The sequence below is a fragment of the Armigeres subalbatus genome, chromosome 2 (genome assembly GCF_024139115.2).
Source record: "Armigeres subalbatus isolate Guangzhou_Male chromosome 2, GZ_Asu_2, whole genome shotgun sequence".
Classification (NCBI taxonomy): Eukaryota; Metazoa; Arthropoda; class Insecta; order Diptera; family Culicidae; genus Armigeres; species Armigeres subalbatus.
Genome location: NC_085140.1, coordinates 214,781,051 through 214,799,304, shown reverse-complemented (window position 1 = coordinate 214,799,304; position 18,254 = coordinate 214,781,051). Strand labels below are relative to the sequence as shown.

Genomic DNA, 18,254 nt, shown 5'->3' with positions numbered 1-18,254 from the left:
ACCTGTCAAAAGCTGTTCAATAATTTGGCATATACAATTCCGGAAGATTTTAATACAATTTACACCCTTTTGTGCATAGCCAACTAGGGTTCAATTTTGTATTATTTTAATACAGCAACCTTACATAATTGTATATGCCAAGATTTTATACAATAAATGTCAGATTTGTTTTTTGGGTGTAAGGTTCAAACACCGAAATTGCATTTCAGATTAGCAAGTGGATGGTTCTCGGTCCCACACTGTAAATATAATAAAATTCGTCAAATTACAATCTCCAATTACAATGATTAGCTTTGATTGGTCTTGGACGTCTACGAGTAGCTATTTACGAGCAACGTACGATCATCCCTCAATTTATGCGAGGTAATCAAAACTTGCTCGTAAATCGCTACTCGTAAGCTATGATAATTATTTTCGAGTGACTAACAATTAACTTGAACATGACTTACATGGTAAATATGACAACACTAGTTGCTCACCAAATAGATTCTTAGTACACTTAAATTCTTGTACTCTATCCTCGATAAAACCACTAATTTTTCGGCTCCCTAAATTTAACATTAATATATAAAAAGGTTAGCGACATATGGATCTCGAAACAAAACATAAATTCGGATGCACGGTTTTTATTATGCATTATATGCGTTTACTTAATATTCGAATAGTCTCAAATCCACTGAGGATCAATGTGCGCCTTTCCGAAAGACGATTCCATGAGGAAGATCCATACTTTCAACTGACTCTTAATTGATTGTCCCATGACGTTGAAGACACTGATCACGCATTGCATGCTGGCTGAACATTATTACTCATTACTCATTTATTATCCTGTTGAAGGTGAAACTTAATTTTCTGCGGTAATAACATCTTATAATGTAGGTCAGGATGATTTACCGGAAATACAGGTTTATTGAAAGAGTAGCGTATGGTTTTCCGTCTGGGGATAAAAAGGTGTGTAAAGCAGTGCATATTTCAAGCCATATTAGTAGTAAGGATGAATTCGGGTTGTTTATGTCCGCTTAATGCAAGAAATCTTTGATGTCACTTTAATTTGAAAGAAAAACGATGTTTATTTTGCGACTTTTACACATATTTCAGATTTGATTCGTAACGCTTATTTTTTTATTTCTGTTCTGTTTACTTCTAGCGTTATTGGTATAATGGAAATACGATGGTGCTGGATAGCTTACATACTTCTAATTGTGATTACGCACAAAGCTGGAACGCACAATACTCAACCGACGGATGATTCAGGCAGTACTGGTAGTGCAAGTGATAATAGCGCTAACAACAGTAGGACTGAAAGTAGTAGTTTAAATAGTAGTATTAGCAGTAGCGATAGTGATAGTAACAGTAACAGCAACAAGTCTTCGCATCCAGTCATAAATAATGTTAAAGTGGAGGAGCGATACGCTGAGCCATATCAACAACCGTTAGCCAAATCCAGCTTGAAAGACACTGCAAACAAGCTTAAACAAGATATTGAATCTAATTATAATTTGGATGAAATAATTGCCAGCACAGAGACCACGGCGACTAAAAGCTTGAAAAAATACCTGTTGAAGGAAAACAAAAAGTACAGGAAAAAGTATGTGTCGAACGACGATTATCGCCAGCCAAGCGCTTCCGAGCGTGAGCCCAGGGAATCTCCCCTTGCTGAGGACGATGCAGCAACAACATCAACGAAGACGACGCGCAAATTGATCGATGAGTCGGAGAAACCTCACAGCCGTAAGAAGCGATTGATTTGGATAACGGATGACGGTAGGTTGGCGCTTCCCCCGGGCACCTCGCTGACAATTGCGCCCACGATTGCGATGCCATTCGTGCGCTACCCACCAACGGGATTTCTCTCCAACATTTCTATCAGCTTACCGGTGACGAGTGAGTATATTAAGCTATCAAGCTATGCGTTTTCTTTCAGATATGTAATATGTCGCTATATCGTGTGTTTCGTGACTAATTTGGCAAGAGATTAATTAAAAAGCATGTCTGAGAACGCCAAGACAGGACTATTACCCTGTAGTGGAATTTCATTTTTGAATGGTTTAACTCGTATCGGCTAAAGTGAAGGAATGGCTGCCATATCATCATTTTATGACGTATTGGCCTGGTTTTATCACTGTTCTGCTCGTATGGATCCCAGAATTCAGAATATATATTAGGGCTTGTGATGTGGTCCTCCCATCCAGAGTTATTCCGGTGGGTCACTGGGTCAGATGTAGTAAGTTTGACCACAACTTCCGATGCTTTTTTCGTCTCTTTTCATACCATTTCGGTAGATTTGTATATTTAGATTATATTAGATCCAAAAAATCATGGTGACACCTGTTCCAGAAATGGCCAACAATAGGTTTCTTCGAAGTGATCCTTTGGGAACCGGCCCCAAAATGGCCAGTTCAATATTTTCGCTGCATATTAGTAATATGGGTATCAAACTTCAGCATTTTGCAAGACAAGTGGAATCATGACATGCGGATATGATTCTGGGGACATAAGTCAGGTCAGTTCCGAGGTCCTTGAGGGAATCTGTGTCAGAAGGTCGAAGGTCAAAAGGTCGAAGGACAAAAGGTCGAAAGGACAAATGGTCGAAGGGTCAAAAGGTCGAATATGTGTCATAACGTCGAAGGTCAAAAGGTCGAAGGACAAAAGGTTGAAAGAACAAAAAGACACGAAATGAGATGGGAGTTGTGAGTGAGATGGAAGTATTGAGCATAGATAAATGAGAAGTGAAAAGTGAAAAGTGAAAAGTGAGAAGTGAGAAGTGGAAAGGAAGAAATAAGAAGTGCTAAGTGAAAACTGTGATGTAAGAAGGCAGGAACGGAGAAGTGAGAAGTGAAAAGGAAAAAGGAGGAAACATAATATATATAGTAGGAAAAAGAAATGAAGAAAGAAAAATAACAGAAGAGGAAAAAAGAACAAAGAAAGAAAAAGGAAGATGGAAGAAGGAAAAAAGAAGGAAGAAGGAAGGAAGAAAAGGGGTAGAAAGAAGAAAGATTGCCGATGATCTGAAAATATTTCGTGTGATTAGATCTAATCTTGATTGTTGTGCACTCCAGCAAGACATAGACTCTCTCCTTTACTGGTGCACTCTGAATGGCATGCAGGTTAACATTTCCAAATGTAGTGTCATTTCTTTCAACCGCTTGCGTAATCCCCTGCATGTTGATTATTCAATGGGAAACAACAATCTTCTCCGAGTTAGCACGGTCAAGGACCTGGGAGTAGTAATAGACTCAAAAGTGAGATTCAATGAGCACATCACGACGGTAACAGCTAAAGCTTATGCTCTGTTAGGCTTTGTTAAAAGGAATACAAACGCTTTCCAGGATGTTTACGCGCTCAAATCTATATATTGTGGCGTCGTTCGTAGCCTGCTGGAATACGCTGTAGTTGTTTGGGCACCCTACCACGTCACACAAACCGACCGAATAGAAGCTATCCAACGGAATTTTATCCGATACGCTTTACGTGCGCTGCCCTGGAATGATTTCGCCAACTTACCACCTTATGAAGAAAGATGCCGGCTAATTTCTCTGGAGACATTGGCATCTAGGAGAAAACTTCTACAACGGCTCTATGTTTATGGACTTCTCAACGGGATGTTGAATGCAGCGCTCTTCTAAGCCAAGCAAACTTTCATGCTCCTCAACGACAACTACGTCAACACTCGCTCCTTTGGCAATCTACCCGTCGCACCAACTATAGCTTTAACGAACCGTGGACTTTGTGCTGCCGTGCATTTAATGAAACCAGTGAAGTGTATGATTTCGGCTTAAGAGGCATTCCACGGGGGCATGTCAGTCGATCCTGAGCGACCATTTCGAAAATATTTGAAACTCTGCACAGTTTTTCAATTTCATCTAAATCGTCAGTTTTCGATATCAAATCTTCATATTGAGTCACGACTAACTTTTCAAAAGGGTGTATGTGAAAATGGTTCAAAAATATTTAAAAAGCTGCACAGCAAAAACGGAATGTTCGATTGTTATGATTTTTTCAGCAAAGTTAGACAACTGAATGGTGATTCTTAAGAAAATGTGCACAGTAAAAAAAAAAATTTGTTTGCCTTTAAAAATATCATTTTTGTCACAAAAACTCAAATATCTCAAAACCCTATCTTTTTTCGAACGTAATTTTTAGGAAAACGGTCCATTATATTAGCTATCTACCATAAAAATTTGGTGATGGTAAACTAATAAACAAAAAGTTATGACATTTCAAACATTTCACAATTTTCACATTTAGTAAAAAAATTTTTTCTGTGTAAGTTATTTCGAGAATTGCAGTTTGATACAGATTTTACCGTTAAGGGCTGTCATTTAAACAAGTTGTTTTCATGATATTTTGATTTAATTATTCATAGCATCTATAAGAAACTTAGACACGATCCAGTGTTGTGATCAAAAGTATTGATAGTGTCATAATTTTCATTGCACGTGACTGGCGAAAAATTCTTTTAATAGTGTTGAAACCTGTTGATTATAACGTTGATAGAAACATATCAGAAATGTTATTTTTAAGACAAAAGCTGCAAAATCAAAGATTTATATACACGTGTACGTCTATAGTTTACCTGTAAAATATACCTCTTAGAGAATAGACTTTATGATCGGGAGGAAACGGGTATCTTCAACAACAACAAATGCATGATAGGTACATACCATGACAATGCTCACGAAAAAGCAAAAAATTACTACTACTAAGGTTGTTAAAGATCTTATAGTAATTTTTTCTTCAGTCAAGCAAATGACACCAAACTAGTCAGTAAAAACTTAAAAGTGATTTTGTTTATTGAAATATTACGAACAACATGAGTAGCCGCTTTCTCAACTGTTGTAGGCCGTTTGATGGAAAAAAGTGTTCAAAAGAGTTACGAAATCTCACCGAAAGCACCATAGATAAACTGAAAGCGACTGGTTATGCTCCAATGTCCACATTGAACACAAATTTACGCATTTGCACGTCCGGCCGTCTAAACGTTGACAAAAGAGCAATCTGTATATCATCGGTTGAGCAGAGCGCAGGAAGTTCGAAAACGACAGCAACTGAGGAATTGCCAGATGTATCGACAACAACTGAGGAATTACCAAAAGTATTAAGTGCTGAGAGCCTTGCCACCGTACCATCAGCGAAATCTGTTTCAACAAATCAATCGGAAGATGAGTGTATCCAAAAGGTCAACATCGAACGCTTTAACGAGGGCATAGCTGGGATAAAAGTGACCTGATTAAATGGAGTAAGATGGACTACGTTTATTACCCGGAGAAAAATACCGTGAAATAAACGAAGCTGTACGAAGAAACCTCTTCAAATTAGGACCTGATGATGTGGAAAATACAGACTACGATGAGGTAATTATAAATATGAAGGAAAGGTTCTCGAATGCAGCCACGACAAGGAAAGAAAAATTATTGATTTTGTCGATGCTGCCAAGTTCGTGGTCTATTCAGGATGCCATTGATGAGTTCAAAACCAATAGAAATACAGTAAAAGAGGCAAAACAATTGAAGAATAACTGTCTTTCAACCAAAAATACTAGGTCTAGTACTGCATTAACAGATGAGACAAAAGAAATAGTAGTTCAATATTTTGAAGATGATGAAGTAAGTCGAGCTATGCCTGGTCAAAAAGATTATGTATCAGTAAAAAAGATGGAAAGCGTCAAGCAATCCAAAAACGATTAATGATGACGACTTTGAAAGAAGCGTACACACGCTTCAAGGAAATTCACGATAATATTAAAATAGGTTTTTCCTCATTTGCAAGCCTTCAGCCAAGGCAATGTAAGCTTCTTTCCAATTCAGGAACACATAATGTGTGTGTGCACAACTCATGAGAATATTAATCTTATTTTACATAGTTTGAAAAGAATCAATTTAACAAAGGATATTAAAATGTTAACTGGTAGTCTTTTGTGTGAAAATACAACATCAAATTGCTATCTACGATCTTGTTCGGATTGTCCAGATTCTTCATCATTGGAAAATACTTTATTCGCTGAGTTTGAAGAAAAATATATTGATCAGTTATCATTTGAGCAATGGGTGACCACGGATAGGTGTGACATAGAAACTATTGTAAAACCTGTAGATGAGTTTGTGTCATATTTTTGCTTGAAATTAGAAAGTTTAATCCCTCACGATTTCATTAAAACAGAACAATCCAGCTTTTTAAAAATACGAAAAATACATTACAAAATGGTGAATTTTAGTCATTTGTGATTTTTCTGAAAATTACAGCTTTGTATTGCAAGATGAAGTGCAGTCCCATCACTGGAACGTACAACAAGCTACAATTCATCCATTCGTTATTTATTTTAATGGAAGTACGCAAATTGAACACTTAAGTTTTATTATAATTTCCGAAGATTTAAGACACGATTCAGTATCCGTAAACTTGTTCATTGAAAAATGATTAACTTTTACGCGTTGATAAGCATAAAGAAGTCAAAAGATATATTTCATGTCTGATGGAGCAGCGTCGCAGTACAAAAATCGTAAGAATTTTTCGAGCCTATGTCAATTTAAATCAATGTACGGAATTGATGCAGAATGGCATTTTTTGCTACATCACATGGCAACGGTCCTTGTGAAGCTAAGACAGGAACAATAAAACGCAAGGCCACAACAGCAAGTTAAGCAAGAGAACATGAGCATCCAATTAAAACTGCGAAAGAACTTCTTGATTGGGCAAATCGTAGAAAAGAAAAAGATTTAACCAAATTATCATTTTGTTTTACTACTACTGAAGAGTACGAAATAAAGGCTTCAGAGCTCAGCGAGCAATTTAATAACGCGAAAACGATCCAAGGAACACAAAAATTTCACTGTTTCATTCCATTGTCGGAAAATAAAATTAAAGCAAAACTATACTCAAACTGTGCTGATAATAATTCAAAAGTGTTCGATATTTTAAAAAATTTGAATAAAAATAAATAAAAAATAAGTATTAATAAACTGTTTTCATGATATCATAACCCATACCAAAATTCAAACCCAAAACTCTTAGAGTTTCTATAACAACATTGTGTAACTGCCACATTTAATTTAATTCTTAGGATAATATTAATTCATTTTTATTTATTTATACATATAATATTTATACATATAATATACATAATATCGATGAATACATAGATATGGAATATCATACAAACAACTTGTTTAACTCACGCAAGGCCCTTAACAATAAAATCAGCATCAAACTGCGATTCTTGAAAAAAAAATACACGGAAATTTTTTTGTTTACTATATGTGAAAATTGTGAAATGTTTGAAATGTCATAACTTTTTGTTTATTAGTTTACCATCACCAAATTTTATGGTAGATAGCTAATATAATGGACCGTTTTCCTAAAAAATTACGTTCGAAAAAAGATAGGGTTTTGAGATATTTGAGTTTTTGTGACAAAATGATATTTTTAAAGGCAAAAATTATTTTTTACTGTGCACATTTTCTTAAGAATCACCATTTAGTTGTCTAACTTTGGTGAAAAAATCATAACAATCGAACATTCCGTTTTTGCTGTGCAGCTTTTTAAATATTTTTGAACCATTTTCACATACACCCTTTTGAAAAGTTAGTCGTGACTCAATATGAAGATTTGATATCGAAAAATGACGATTTAGATGAAATTGAAAACTGTGCAAAGTTTCAACTCAATAGAAAATCATGAATTAAAATTTTCTTAAATTTTGATGCTGTTGCTTGGAATCGCTCTTAAGTAAGTCTACATATAAACGAAGGATCCTCCATATAGTATAAGTTTCAATCTGTACAACAATAAGTTGAAGATTAAATAAATAAATAAGAAAAGATGAAGGAAAGAAGAAAGAAAAAAGAAAAAAAGGAAGTTATAAATAAAGACAATGAAATATGGAAGGAAGAAGGAAGAAAGATGAAGTAAATATGAAAAAGGAAGTAGAGAATAGAAGGAAAAGGGAAGAAGAAATAAGAAAGAATGAATAAAAAAGAAAGACCTTTCTTCCTTTCCTTCGACCTTTTGTTGACGCAGTTTTTTTTGTTTCGACCTTTTGTCCCTTCGACCTTTTGTCCCTTCGACCTTTTGACCCTTCGACCTTTTGTCCTATCGACCTTCGACCTTTTGTCCTTCGACCTTTTGACCTACAACCCTTTATTACTTTACTATAACTTTATTAAAGCGTCTTTTTGAATTCTCGTACAACAAAGTTGTACCGAAAGGCTATCATTTCACTACGAAAACGAACTTTTTATTGAAGCCTCGGAGACCCATAGTGTTGTATATCAATCGACTCAGTTTGAAGAGCTGAGCAAATGTCTGTCGGTCTGGCAGAAGGAAGGTCGTGTGATATGTGCCATCACAAATATTGCCCTCCGCTCGCTTTCAAAGCGACTTCTATAAAAACATTCTTCATGCCTGCCGTATCCTAACGGAACTATGAATTCTATACTTTCGCCTCCAATTCTATCATGAACATGTACGTCCAAGTTTGGAAAATGATATTAGCATTTCCATATCAACTTTTCATATATTAATCCTCAACCGATTTTCTCGCAACAAGTTTCATTCGGCAGAGGGCAAAACCAAGTTGATCACTATTGGATTTGATTAAAATCGACCATTGCGTTTAAAAGTTATAGAGAATAAACATAAATGAAAATAATATTTGGCTTTATACGGAATTCAATTTAAGGCGCACCCCAGCCGATTCTGCTTGAAAATGGACTGCTCCTTTTTTCAACACAAATCGAATTATATCAAGAATTATTGAGGTGAGACCTCATGAACTGATGCTTAAAAGGCCAACGTTCGCTTGAATGAAATTTCTGGTCCAGGAAACAGCTTCAAAGATTAAGAATCTGTAAAATAGCTTTAACCACTTTTGTCCTACGGTTTATTGTTTCAACTATTATATTCTAGGATCACCGAATTGTCCTGGAATTTGAATCAAATTGTCTACCGAATCCACCACGACTGTCATAACGTCCCAAGCCGCGCTATCAACCCAATCATGTCCTCCGAGTATTTGTTTTTCATTTACATCTCAAATCCTAGATTATGAGATGTTGTAAGATCTTCAAATTGTCCTTAAGGTCACTTCTCACGGAATCCAAGTTTCAAAGTGCTCGCGTTTTCGGGGGCACATCACTCGATACGGAAGCAACGCACAAATGTCATTTTTATTAGCAAAGCTAATAAACAAAAATGACAGTTGTGCGCCGCATCCGTAACGAGTGGTGTGCCCCCGAAAACGCGAGCACTTTGAAACTTGGATGCCGTGATTAGTGTCCTTAAGTTCTTATCAACTGGTCTACCGAATCAACCGTCTTCCACGATGCCCCCAGCCTCGGTATCAACCAAATCATGTCCTCCGAGCATTTATCTGTCATTTGCATATCAAATCCTGGCGTATAAGATATTGTAGAATCTCCAAATTGCCGTGGAGTTTGAATCAAATGGTTTACCAAATCAACCACGACTTCCATGATGTCCCCAGCCGCGGTATCAATCAAATCGTGCCTTCCGAGTATTTGTCTTTCATTTGCGTCTTAAATCCAGGCATATGAGATGTTGTAAGGTCTCCAAATTGTCGTGGAGTTCTTATCAAATGGTCTACCGAATCAAACACATTTTCCATGATGTCCCCAGCCACAGTATCAACCGAATCATGTCTTCCGAATATTTTTTTTTCATTTGAGTCTCAAATCCATCCATGTGAGATATTGTAGGATCTCCAAATTGTCCTTGAGTTTGAATCAAATGGTTTACCGAATCAACCACCACTTCCATGATGCCTCCAGCCGCAGTATCAACCAAATCATGTCCTCCGAGTATTTGTCTTTCATTTGCGTCTCAAATCCAGGCATTTGAGATGTTTTCTTCTTCTTATTCTTCTTATTGGCATTACATCCCCCACTGGGACTTTTCCGCCTCGCAGCCTAGTGTTCTCTAAGCACTACCACAATTATTATCTGCGAGGTTTCTAAACCATGTTACCATTTTTGCATTTGTATATCATGAGGTTAACATGCTAATGCTTGATGAATTTGAACTAAATTTTATTTTAAAATTCGCAGGATCCAAGAATAACTAAGGTTGGCATTAGCACGCCATAAGACGGAAGTAGTTGTGATGCATAACCACCATGGGTTGCAGCAAGAAAGTTTAAGAGTAGGAACCTGCTCAGTGAACTCGGAGGGGTTAAAGCATCTTGGCGTGATGATTGACAATAAACTCTATTTTACAAGCCATGCAATCGGCACATGCCAAAGGGCTTCATTGGCGATAAAATCTTTATCGCGAATGATGTCCAATGGACCGGTGGTGGTGCATAGGCTTATAGTGGGTGTAGCATTGTCTATCATCCGATACGGCATGATCCAAAGCACTAGATGCCAAGTACAATAATAGGAAACTAATTGTCTGGCATAGACGGTCAGAATATCTAGATTCATCCACCTAGCGGTGTTTGTGCCCTTCTCGTGTACTATATATGCTAAAAAGACTTGAGTGACATTTTCTTAGCGTGTTTTGTGTATAGAAATCGTATTTTGGCCATAACTTTTGATCCCATAGTCCGATCTGGCCAATTTTCAATAGGAAACAATGAGACAGGATTCCCCGTCGAATGCAACTTGTTGCAAACAAATCGGATCAAGACATGTTTTATTTTGCGCACATACATACACACACATACACACAGACAGACATCATCTCAATTCGATTGGTATATAACACTATGGGTTTCCGGGCCTTCTATCACAAAATCGTCTTAGAAGTGAATATATAGCCTTTTCGTTGCACCTTGGTGTAAGAGAAAGGCAAAAACAAGGGTTTTAAACAAAAGTATTTAGGGGAGGCTATTTTCAGGTCCAATGATATTGCTTTGTTGATGCTACACAACTTCTTCGGTTGCACTCACTAATATTTTCAATATTTTCCTCCATTATAGTTGACTTCGATAAGCTGGGACTGACAGATAATCAGAATCCGTTGGGTGTCCTTCCTCCGCTGTTGGCTCGATCAATGGGTCGGGCCGCTGGCAGTATTCTGGCTGATTACGTTTCGGATTACATGCACACAAGGAGAAGAAAAAGAAGTGCAGCAAACGTCCATGGCAATGAAAACTTCAAGATTACCTCTAACTTTATCGATGAAGAGGACAACCAACGGAAAGCACCCGAGCTACCGGAGGAGCATAAGCATGCATTCCATGGAGGAGAAAGGTGATTAGTGTTAAATAATCAGTCGATCGGAATCTTATTTTTACTCTTGTAGAGCGCTGTTGTATACAGTAGTAGAGGACTTCATTGCTAACTTCGGATTAGATGGGAAGGCCTGCATGTTGCGTGCGATCTGTGAAATTCATTCGAAGCCCGTTGAAAGGTTTGGATTGATAGGCGAGGTCCTAAAACTCTTCTTCACGTCAGTACAACAGGAATCTAAGCTTTATAAGAAATAGTCCACGAATCAAAACTTGTATATTTTTCAGAGCCTCGCTGTCTCCGTATTCAGAGCACCTGGATGAATATGTTTCAGCAGAAAACATCGGAAAGGGCGAATCAGGACCGGGAGAATGCTTCCCATATTACAAGGACTGTCCCAAGAGCCTTTTCCGAATGGGAAATAATTTCCAGCATCGCTACAACGATGAATCAGTACATGGTTCCACGCAGGATGATTTGTATGACAACGAGATCGATGACATTGAACGTGAGATACCCAAAGATGAAACAATGATACATTTGGAGAGAGGTGTGAACAAGGTGGCAATGTAGAGAACGATTGATTATTAAAAATTGATTTATGCTATGCTCACACGGGAGGATTTGGATGTTTTGCTAGTTAAACCTTGAAAATTCGTTTTTTATGTACATATGCTGAATAGTTGACGATTATTGTACCATAATTTGTAAATAAAAGATGTGGTACGATTGATGACGGATTATAATATGCACTTGATCGTCGTTCGTTCGTTGATTGATTTCTCATTTTTTTAAATTAAATATTTTAAGTATTTAAAGTTCAAATATTCGATCTTTAAATACTTGTTCAAAACCCATAAGACCAAAATAAGGGTTCCTCGTGGTACTCGTGTTTCTGATGTTTGTGCAAAACATTTCTTCCTCTCACCACCTTTGGTTGCTTGATTGCAAGTGTGATTATGGCATTATCAAAATATTCAATAAGGGATTGATATAAAAAGTGTATGTAAAAGATGACTTGGCTTAGAAATTTCAATTCCAAAGTAGACTGAATTTAATTTCCAGTGGAGTTTCCAGAATTTGCGTTTAGAGTGCATTTATTTATTTTTATTTATTTATTTAAATTATTTGTTTATTTTCCATACATTTTTGTTTCTAGGGAAAGCACAGTAGACCAAAATTATCCTTTCCATAATGAATAAATAAATTTTGTTATGGTTTTCAACTAAATGGAATGTATATTAAGAAGCTTAATATTATTTATCAGTTTTGTAAAATATGTTATGAAGCATTCCACTTTTCGAGATTTCAAACGAGAACACAGCTCCATATACAATGCAATTGAAGACGAGTTCAAATGCTAAAATTTAAGTGTATTAAGCTTTAAATATCAGAGCCTCTAGATTTCAGAATTAAAAAAAACGTAATCCATGACCGCTGTGAATACTAAGCAGTAAGCCTGTCTTGTGTCCATATTATCATAAACATGCTTTAGGATAAGTTTTTTCCTCAATATTCAGGGTATGATGCTTGTCTTTATCAAAATGAACGAAACACTGTTAAGCGCCAATCATGACATATTGAATTTTGTATACGCAACAATAGTTTAGGATTAGGAAGACTGAGGTGATTGTCATAGGAAATGGAATGTGTCATGCTACAGATCAATACGAAAAATAAATCTTTATGACTTGTTCTGAAATGGTGTAACTAGTGCAAGATGATTATTAGATTTGTGCGAATAATAGAATAAGCGAATGATATCAGAATAAGTCTAAGTCTTTTTGTTTTATCCGAAATCACTGTGTTTATTCTCATATTGCTATTTCAGAACCACCAGATAAATGCTTCATTTTTAATTTTCAATTTCTGCGATTCTACTTTTACAATAAGCAACAGGTGTGAAACCCGTCAGATTATACACAGATAAATGAATCATTTGTTTAAGAAACTGCATATATCCTTTTTTCTCAATGTCGAGAAAACAATAAAAAAACTGTTTTTGAACAAATTGGAACCGGAATCTTTAATTTTTTCGATACAGATCAATAGTTTTTGGCAAAACTCAACACCCTGGAAATGCAGTGCAAAAACTGCAAGCAGTGCTCCATATTTGCTTTTCAAAGTGCGTGCACATATGTAGTTCCCCAAACAAACGAAAAAAAAAACATATACTCCTGAACAAAAATTTTGTTTTCGTATTTTTTCCCAGAATACGTATTTTAGGACGAGGATTCAGAATATATAAAAATCTCATTTTGGCCAAAATTGTTACATATGCAGTTTCTCAAACAAACGGTACAAATTCGATAGCATATATTGGACTTCTAAGATCGAGGAATTCTCAGGAAAAATGAATACACAGATATTTACATATTATCGCATGAAAATCCCAGCTAAATGAAAGAAATTCGTAATAATATTTCAAGCTTGTCTTTCTTGGTTCATTCATTTATTTAGTCTACATCTAAACAGATAACACTGAATCAACAATTTGACGCCACAATACACGGTTCGAGGCCGCATCTCTCCATCCTCGAATGCGCCCCACGCTCGCCAAGTCGTTTTGCACCTGGTCTGCCCACCTTGCTCACTGTGCTCCACACCGTCTCGTACCTGCCAGATCGGAAGCGAACACCATCTTTGCAGGGTTGCTGTCCAGCATTCTTGCAACATGTCCTGCCCATCGTACCCTTCCGGCTTTAGCTACCTTCTGGATACTGGGTTCGCCGTAGACCTTCTGCTCTCAAACATTGACTGTGGTTGTTTAGTCCGTCTTATAGATATTGATATTCGTCGTCGTGATCTTCGTTCCCACAATTTTATTCGTCTTCCTATGTCCCGTACAAATTATGGCCAAAATGAACCGATTAGTAGTATGTGTAGAATTTTCAATCAATGTTATAGTGTATTAGATTTTAATTTGTCGCGTTCTACATTGAGAAAAAAATATTATCGATATTTGTCCAACACTATGTAAGTCAAGTTTTTTGTTATGTTAGTCGTAGTGAAAGTGTTCCAATATTGTATCGTTAAAGTTAAGTTAGTTCTAAAAAAACACCAAGAATGCATCATTTGGTTTGTAAACTGTTGATATAGAAAAAACAAGAGGTTTTATGCCTACAGGAGAAGGAGTGAAATTCATTCTGAACTCCATTCCCGCTGGCTTTTCCCTCTCAATAAAAGATAAAAGATAAAATAAAAGATAAAAGATAAAAGAGCTCGTGGTTCATTCTTCGCCGCCACACACCGTCTTCTTGCACACCGCCAAAGATGGTCCTAAGCACCAGTCTCTGGAATACTCCGAGTACTTGGAAGTCCTCCTCGAGCATTGTCCATGTTTCGTGTCCGTAGAGGACAACCGGTCTTATTAGCGTCTTGTACATGACACATTTGGTGCGGTGGCGAATCTTTTTTGACCGCAGTTTCTTCTGAAGCCCGTAGTAGGTCCGACTTCCACAGATGATGCGCCTTCGTACTTCACGACTAACATTGTTATCAGCCGTTAGCAAGGATCCAAGGTAGACGAATTCCTCGACCACCTCAAAGGTATCCCCGTCTATCGTAACACTGCTTCCCAGGCGGGCCTTGTCGTGCTCGGTTCCGCCCACAAGCATGTACTTTGTCTTCGATGCATTCACCATCAGTCCAACTTTTGTTGCTTCACATTTCAGGCGGGTGTACAGTTCTGCCACCTTTGCAAATGTTTGGCCGACAATGTCCATGTCGTAGTTAGCAGAGCTTTAAAAAATCGATTTTTTTTATGAAGCCCATTGGCCTTCTTTGTCAGCTCACTTCTAAACATATTCATATTCAGCTCTGCACTGTCAATTTTCAATATGAATATGGGGCCCTACTTAGCCGTGCGGTAAGACCGCGCCTACAAAGCAAGACCATGCTGAGGGTGGCTGGGTTCGATTCCCGGTGCCGGTCTAGGCAATTTTCAGATTGGAAATTGTCTCGACTTCCTTGGGCATGAAGTATCATCGTGTCAGCCTCATGATATACGAATGCAAAAATGGTAACCTGGTTTAGAAACCTCGCAGGTAATAACTATGGAAGCGCTTAATGAACACTAAACTGCGGGGTGGCTCTGTCCCAGTGTGGGGATGTAATGCCAATAAGAAGAAGAAGAGAAGAAGAAGGTACACTCTATCCCACATTAATAGGAACACCCTATTTTTATAATACTCTGTTTTTCTGTTGTAACGATCGTTACAAAGTTTTTTTTAGTCAATTCATTTATTTAACAATGTTTAGTAAAGTTTAGTCACCCTATTTCCTTTGTCCATTTATTTAAAAAAGACTGTTGTTGTGTCCATCTTCCAACACCTCACCTAGGAGCTCGAGTTCCTGATCGCTTTCCATCAATAATGAAAGACTTTTTTATTTTGCGTCTGCTTGCGTCAAACAAAAGATATTTTAGTTACTAGATAAAGATTGTCGCTTCGGTTCCCTTTGTTCTGCTGTCCGGAACATGTTGGGTACCAAGCTGTCAAATCGTATGGATTTTCCTTCTTTGAAATTTAGCTCCCCTATCCTCGCCAGTAAACAGCGACGGACAGCGACGACAGCGACAATCTTTATCTGGTAACTTAATATCTTTTCGTCAAACTCACTTGCAAAACTGAATTTTATTCTCAGAATACCTACTTAGATAATTTTTACAAGTTCAATGAAAACCTAATTTTTCAACGCAACAAACAATTAGTTTTATAATTAATTATTTATTATTAATTAGTAAATTAGTTTTATAAAATTGAATTGCATATCAACGATTTCTAATATATACTCTACATCCGCTCTCTCATCTATTCTCATTCATATATATTATACATCAACATATCTTGAAACTTCTTAGGTTTTACGATACTTCGTTTTGGACGACCAACTCCTCCAGAATTCGTTGCTTTTGACATCTCTGAATATTTCGAAACATCTGCAGATGTACCATCCATTTGAACACTAAACGATGAATCTTCTTCGATTACATTTGTATGATTAGCCAGATCCATTACTACATGCTCGTTTGTATCGCTGACGGTTGAACTATCCATTCTGTCATCTAACGATAAATCTTCCTCCCTTGCGTTTGAGTAATCTATATTCAAAAATATTTTAAATAAATAAAATAACACAACATAAGGTGTAACGAAAATTATGTCAAAGTTAAAATACCAGAAAATTGTTCCACTGGTGAGTCTTTTTCTACTTGATCGTCTGCAATACTAGGATTGTTGAAAATCGGCACTAGCTTAACATCTCTGATATTACGACAATATTGAACACCTCTTTCGCTTCTGATGATTATTTTCCCTCCTTCTCTTGATAGAACTGTATAATGATCTTTTGAAAACGTAGGATCCGTTTTAGTTTTCTTTGGAATTGCTATAACAACTATATCTCCAGGAACAATATTTGAACACTTTGCTCCTCTACGACTATCCGCAAATTGATTACTTGATAATTTTGACAAAGCATCTTTCTCGCGTATATCTGATCGATCAACTTCTTTTCTTGACTGCCAAAGACAAGGAAATGTGCCCAACAAGAAGCTCAAACGGTGTAATTCCAAGTCTCGAATGCGGTTTTACAGTGTTGTGCACATGAACATATGTGTGCAGTGCATCTTTCCAGTTTTCACCGTCTTGCTTAGCTGCAGAAATTGCCTTGATCAAACCTTGATTTTGACGTTCAACTCCGCCATTTGATTGCGGGCAGAACGGAATTGTTTTTCTAACATTAACAGCTTTGTCAAGCCAGAATTGAATGAATTCACTACTCTGGAAAGGGGGTCCGTTATCACTTTGTACTACGAGCGGTAAACCCCAAGTCATGAATATTTTTGATAAAGCTGAATTTGTAGATTTGGCATCTTTAATTCTCATTTCAACAACGGACAAGTAACGGCAATAAACATCAACCGTTATTAAAAATTCTCCTACGCCACACCCAGGAAGAGAAAGAAAATCAATTTGAAGTACTTCCCACGGCCCGTCTGAGAAATGTTTCAGCCTTTGCCAGATTTCTTAGGTAATTTGTTTTCTCGGCTAGGTGGTAAATAAAACGTCGGCTCGGTGGTAAATTTGAAAAATTGAATCCCACAAATTTAACAGCTTGTTTCCCGATAACGAATAACGCATTTCTTTTTATTCAAACTGACACCATGCTCATGTAATCGATTTAGAACTACCTTCAAGTTAGCATCATGCTCTTTTTTAGTTCTTCCATGAACCATTACATCATCGAAATAGTTCACTACTCCTACACATCCGGCTAACACAACTGTTTGTAGAATCTCTTGAAAAATATCTGGAGCATTGCATAATCCAAAAGGCAATCTTTTGAATCTGTATGTAGCATTGCCAGCGAAAAAATTCGTCAAATGTCTTGAATTTTCATGAAGAACGACATGAAAGAAAGCACTGGTAAGATCGATTGTGGAAAACCATGCTGCTCCATCTAAGTCAGCTAGTATTGCTTCCAATGTTGGCATCGGAAAAGGTGTCCTGATTATGCTTTTATTCGGTCCCCTCAAATCAACTACTAGACCAATGTCATCTTTTCCTTTCGGAACGACTAATAAGGACGAACAGAAAGATTTATCCATTTCATTAGTGACTTCTTCAATTATACCAGTTCTCAATAACTCCTTGATTCTTCGTTCAGTTTCATCTTTAAAAGCCGGTGGAATATTTGTGAACACGTTACGAGAAGGTGGTAAACTTCTATCATAAGCAAGTTCAACGGGTGGTACATTAAATTTAGAAAATTCGTCAGGACTGACAGCAAAAATTTCACCAGAAAAATGTTTTATATCTGACTTGGAGTGGCATGGGTTGATTGCAACATTGAGACCAACTTGTAAAACACTATATCGAATGGCAGTACTTCTTCCTAAAAGTGGCCTACCGTTTTCAACTGCATACAATTTTTCCATATAATGCGGACGGTCTTTTGAAATAAACAAATCAGCCACAAAAACTGCAACAACCTTGATTTCTCCATGGGAAGCATATGGTATTAAATGGTTGTCGGTGCTCATAGATAAACAAATAAATTTAT

The 18,254-nt window shown here is 37.0% G+C and overlaps 1 protein-coding gene across 1 annotated transcript in view; it reads left to right on the top strand.

Moving 5' to 3' along the window:
- The window catches only part of LOC134215870 (uncharacterized), a 48,220-nt gene extending 35,269 nt beyond the window's left edge, over window positions 1-12,951 (top strand). The window contains exons 2-5 of the mRNA XM_062694966.1: window positions 1,148-1,884; window positions 10,937-11,210; window positions 11,263-11,409; window positions 11,477-12,951. Coding sequence (XP_062550950.1) covers window positions 1,161-1,884; window positions 10,937-11,210; window positions 11,263-11,409; window positions 11,477-11,762 — 1,431 coding nt within the window. The 5' untranslated portion in view covers window positions 1,148-1,160 and the 3' untranslated portion in view covers window positions 11,763-12,951. The remainder of the gene's footprint in view (window positions 1-1,147; window positions 1,885-10,936; window positions 11,211-11,262; window positions 11,410-11,476) is intronic.
- Window positions 12,952-18,254: the final 5,303 nt, after the last annotated feature.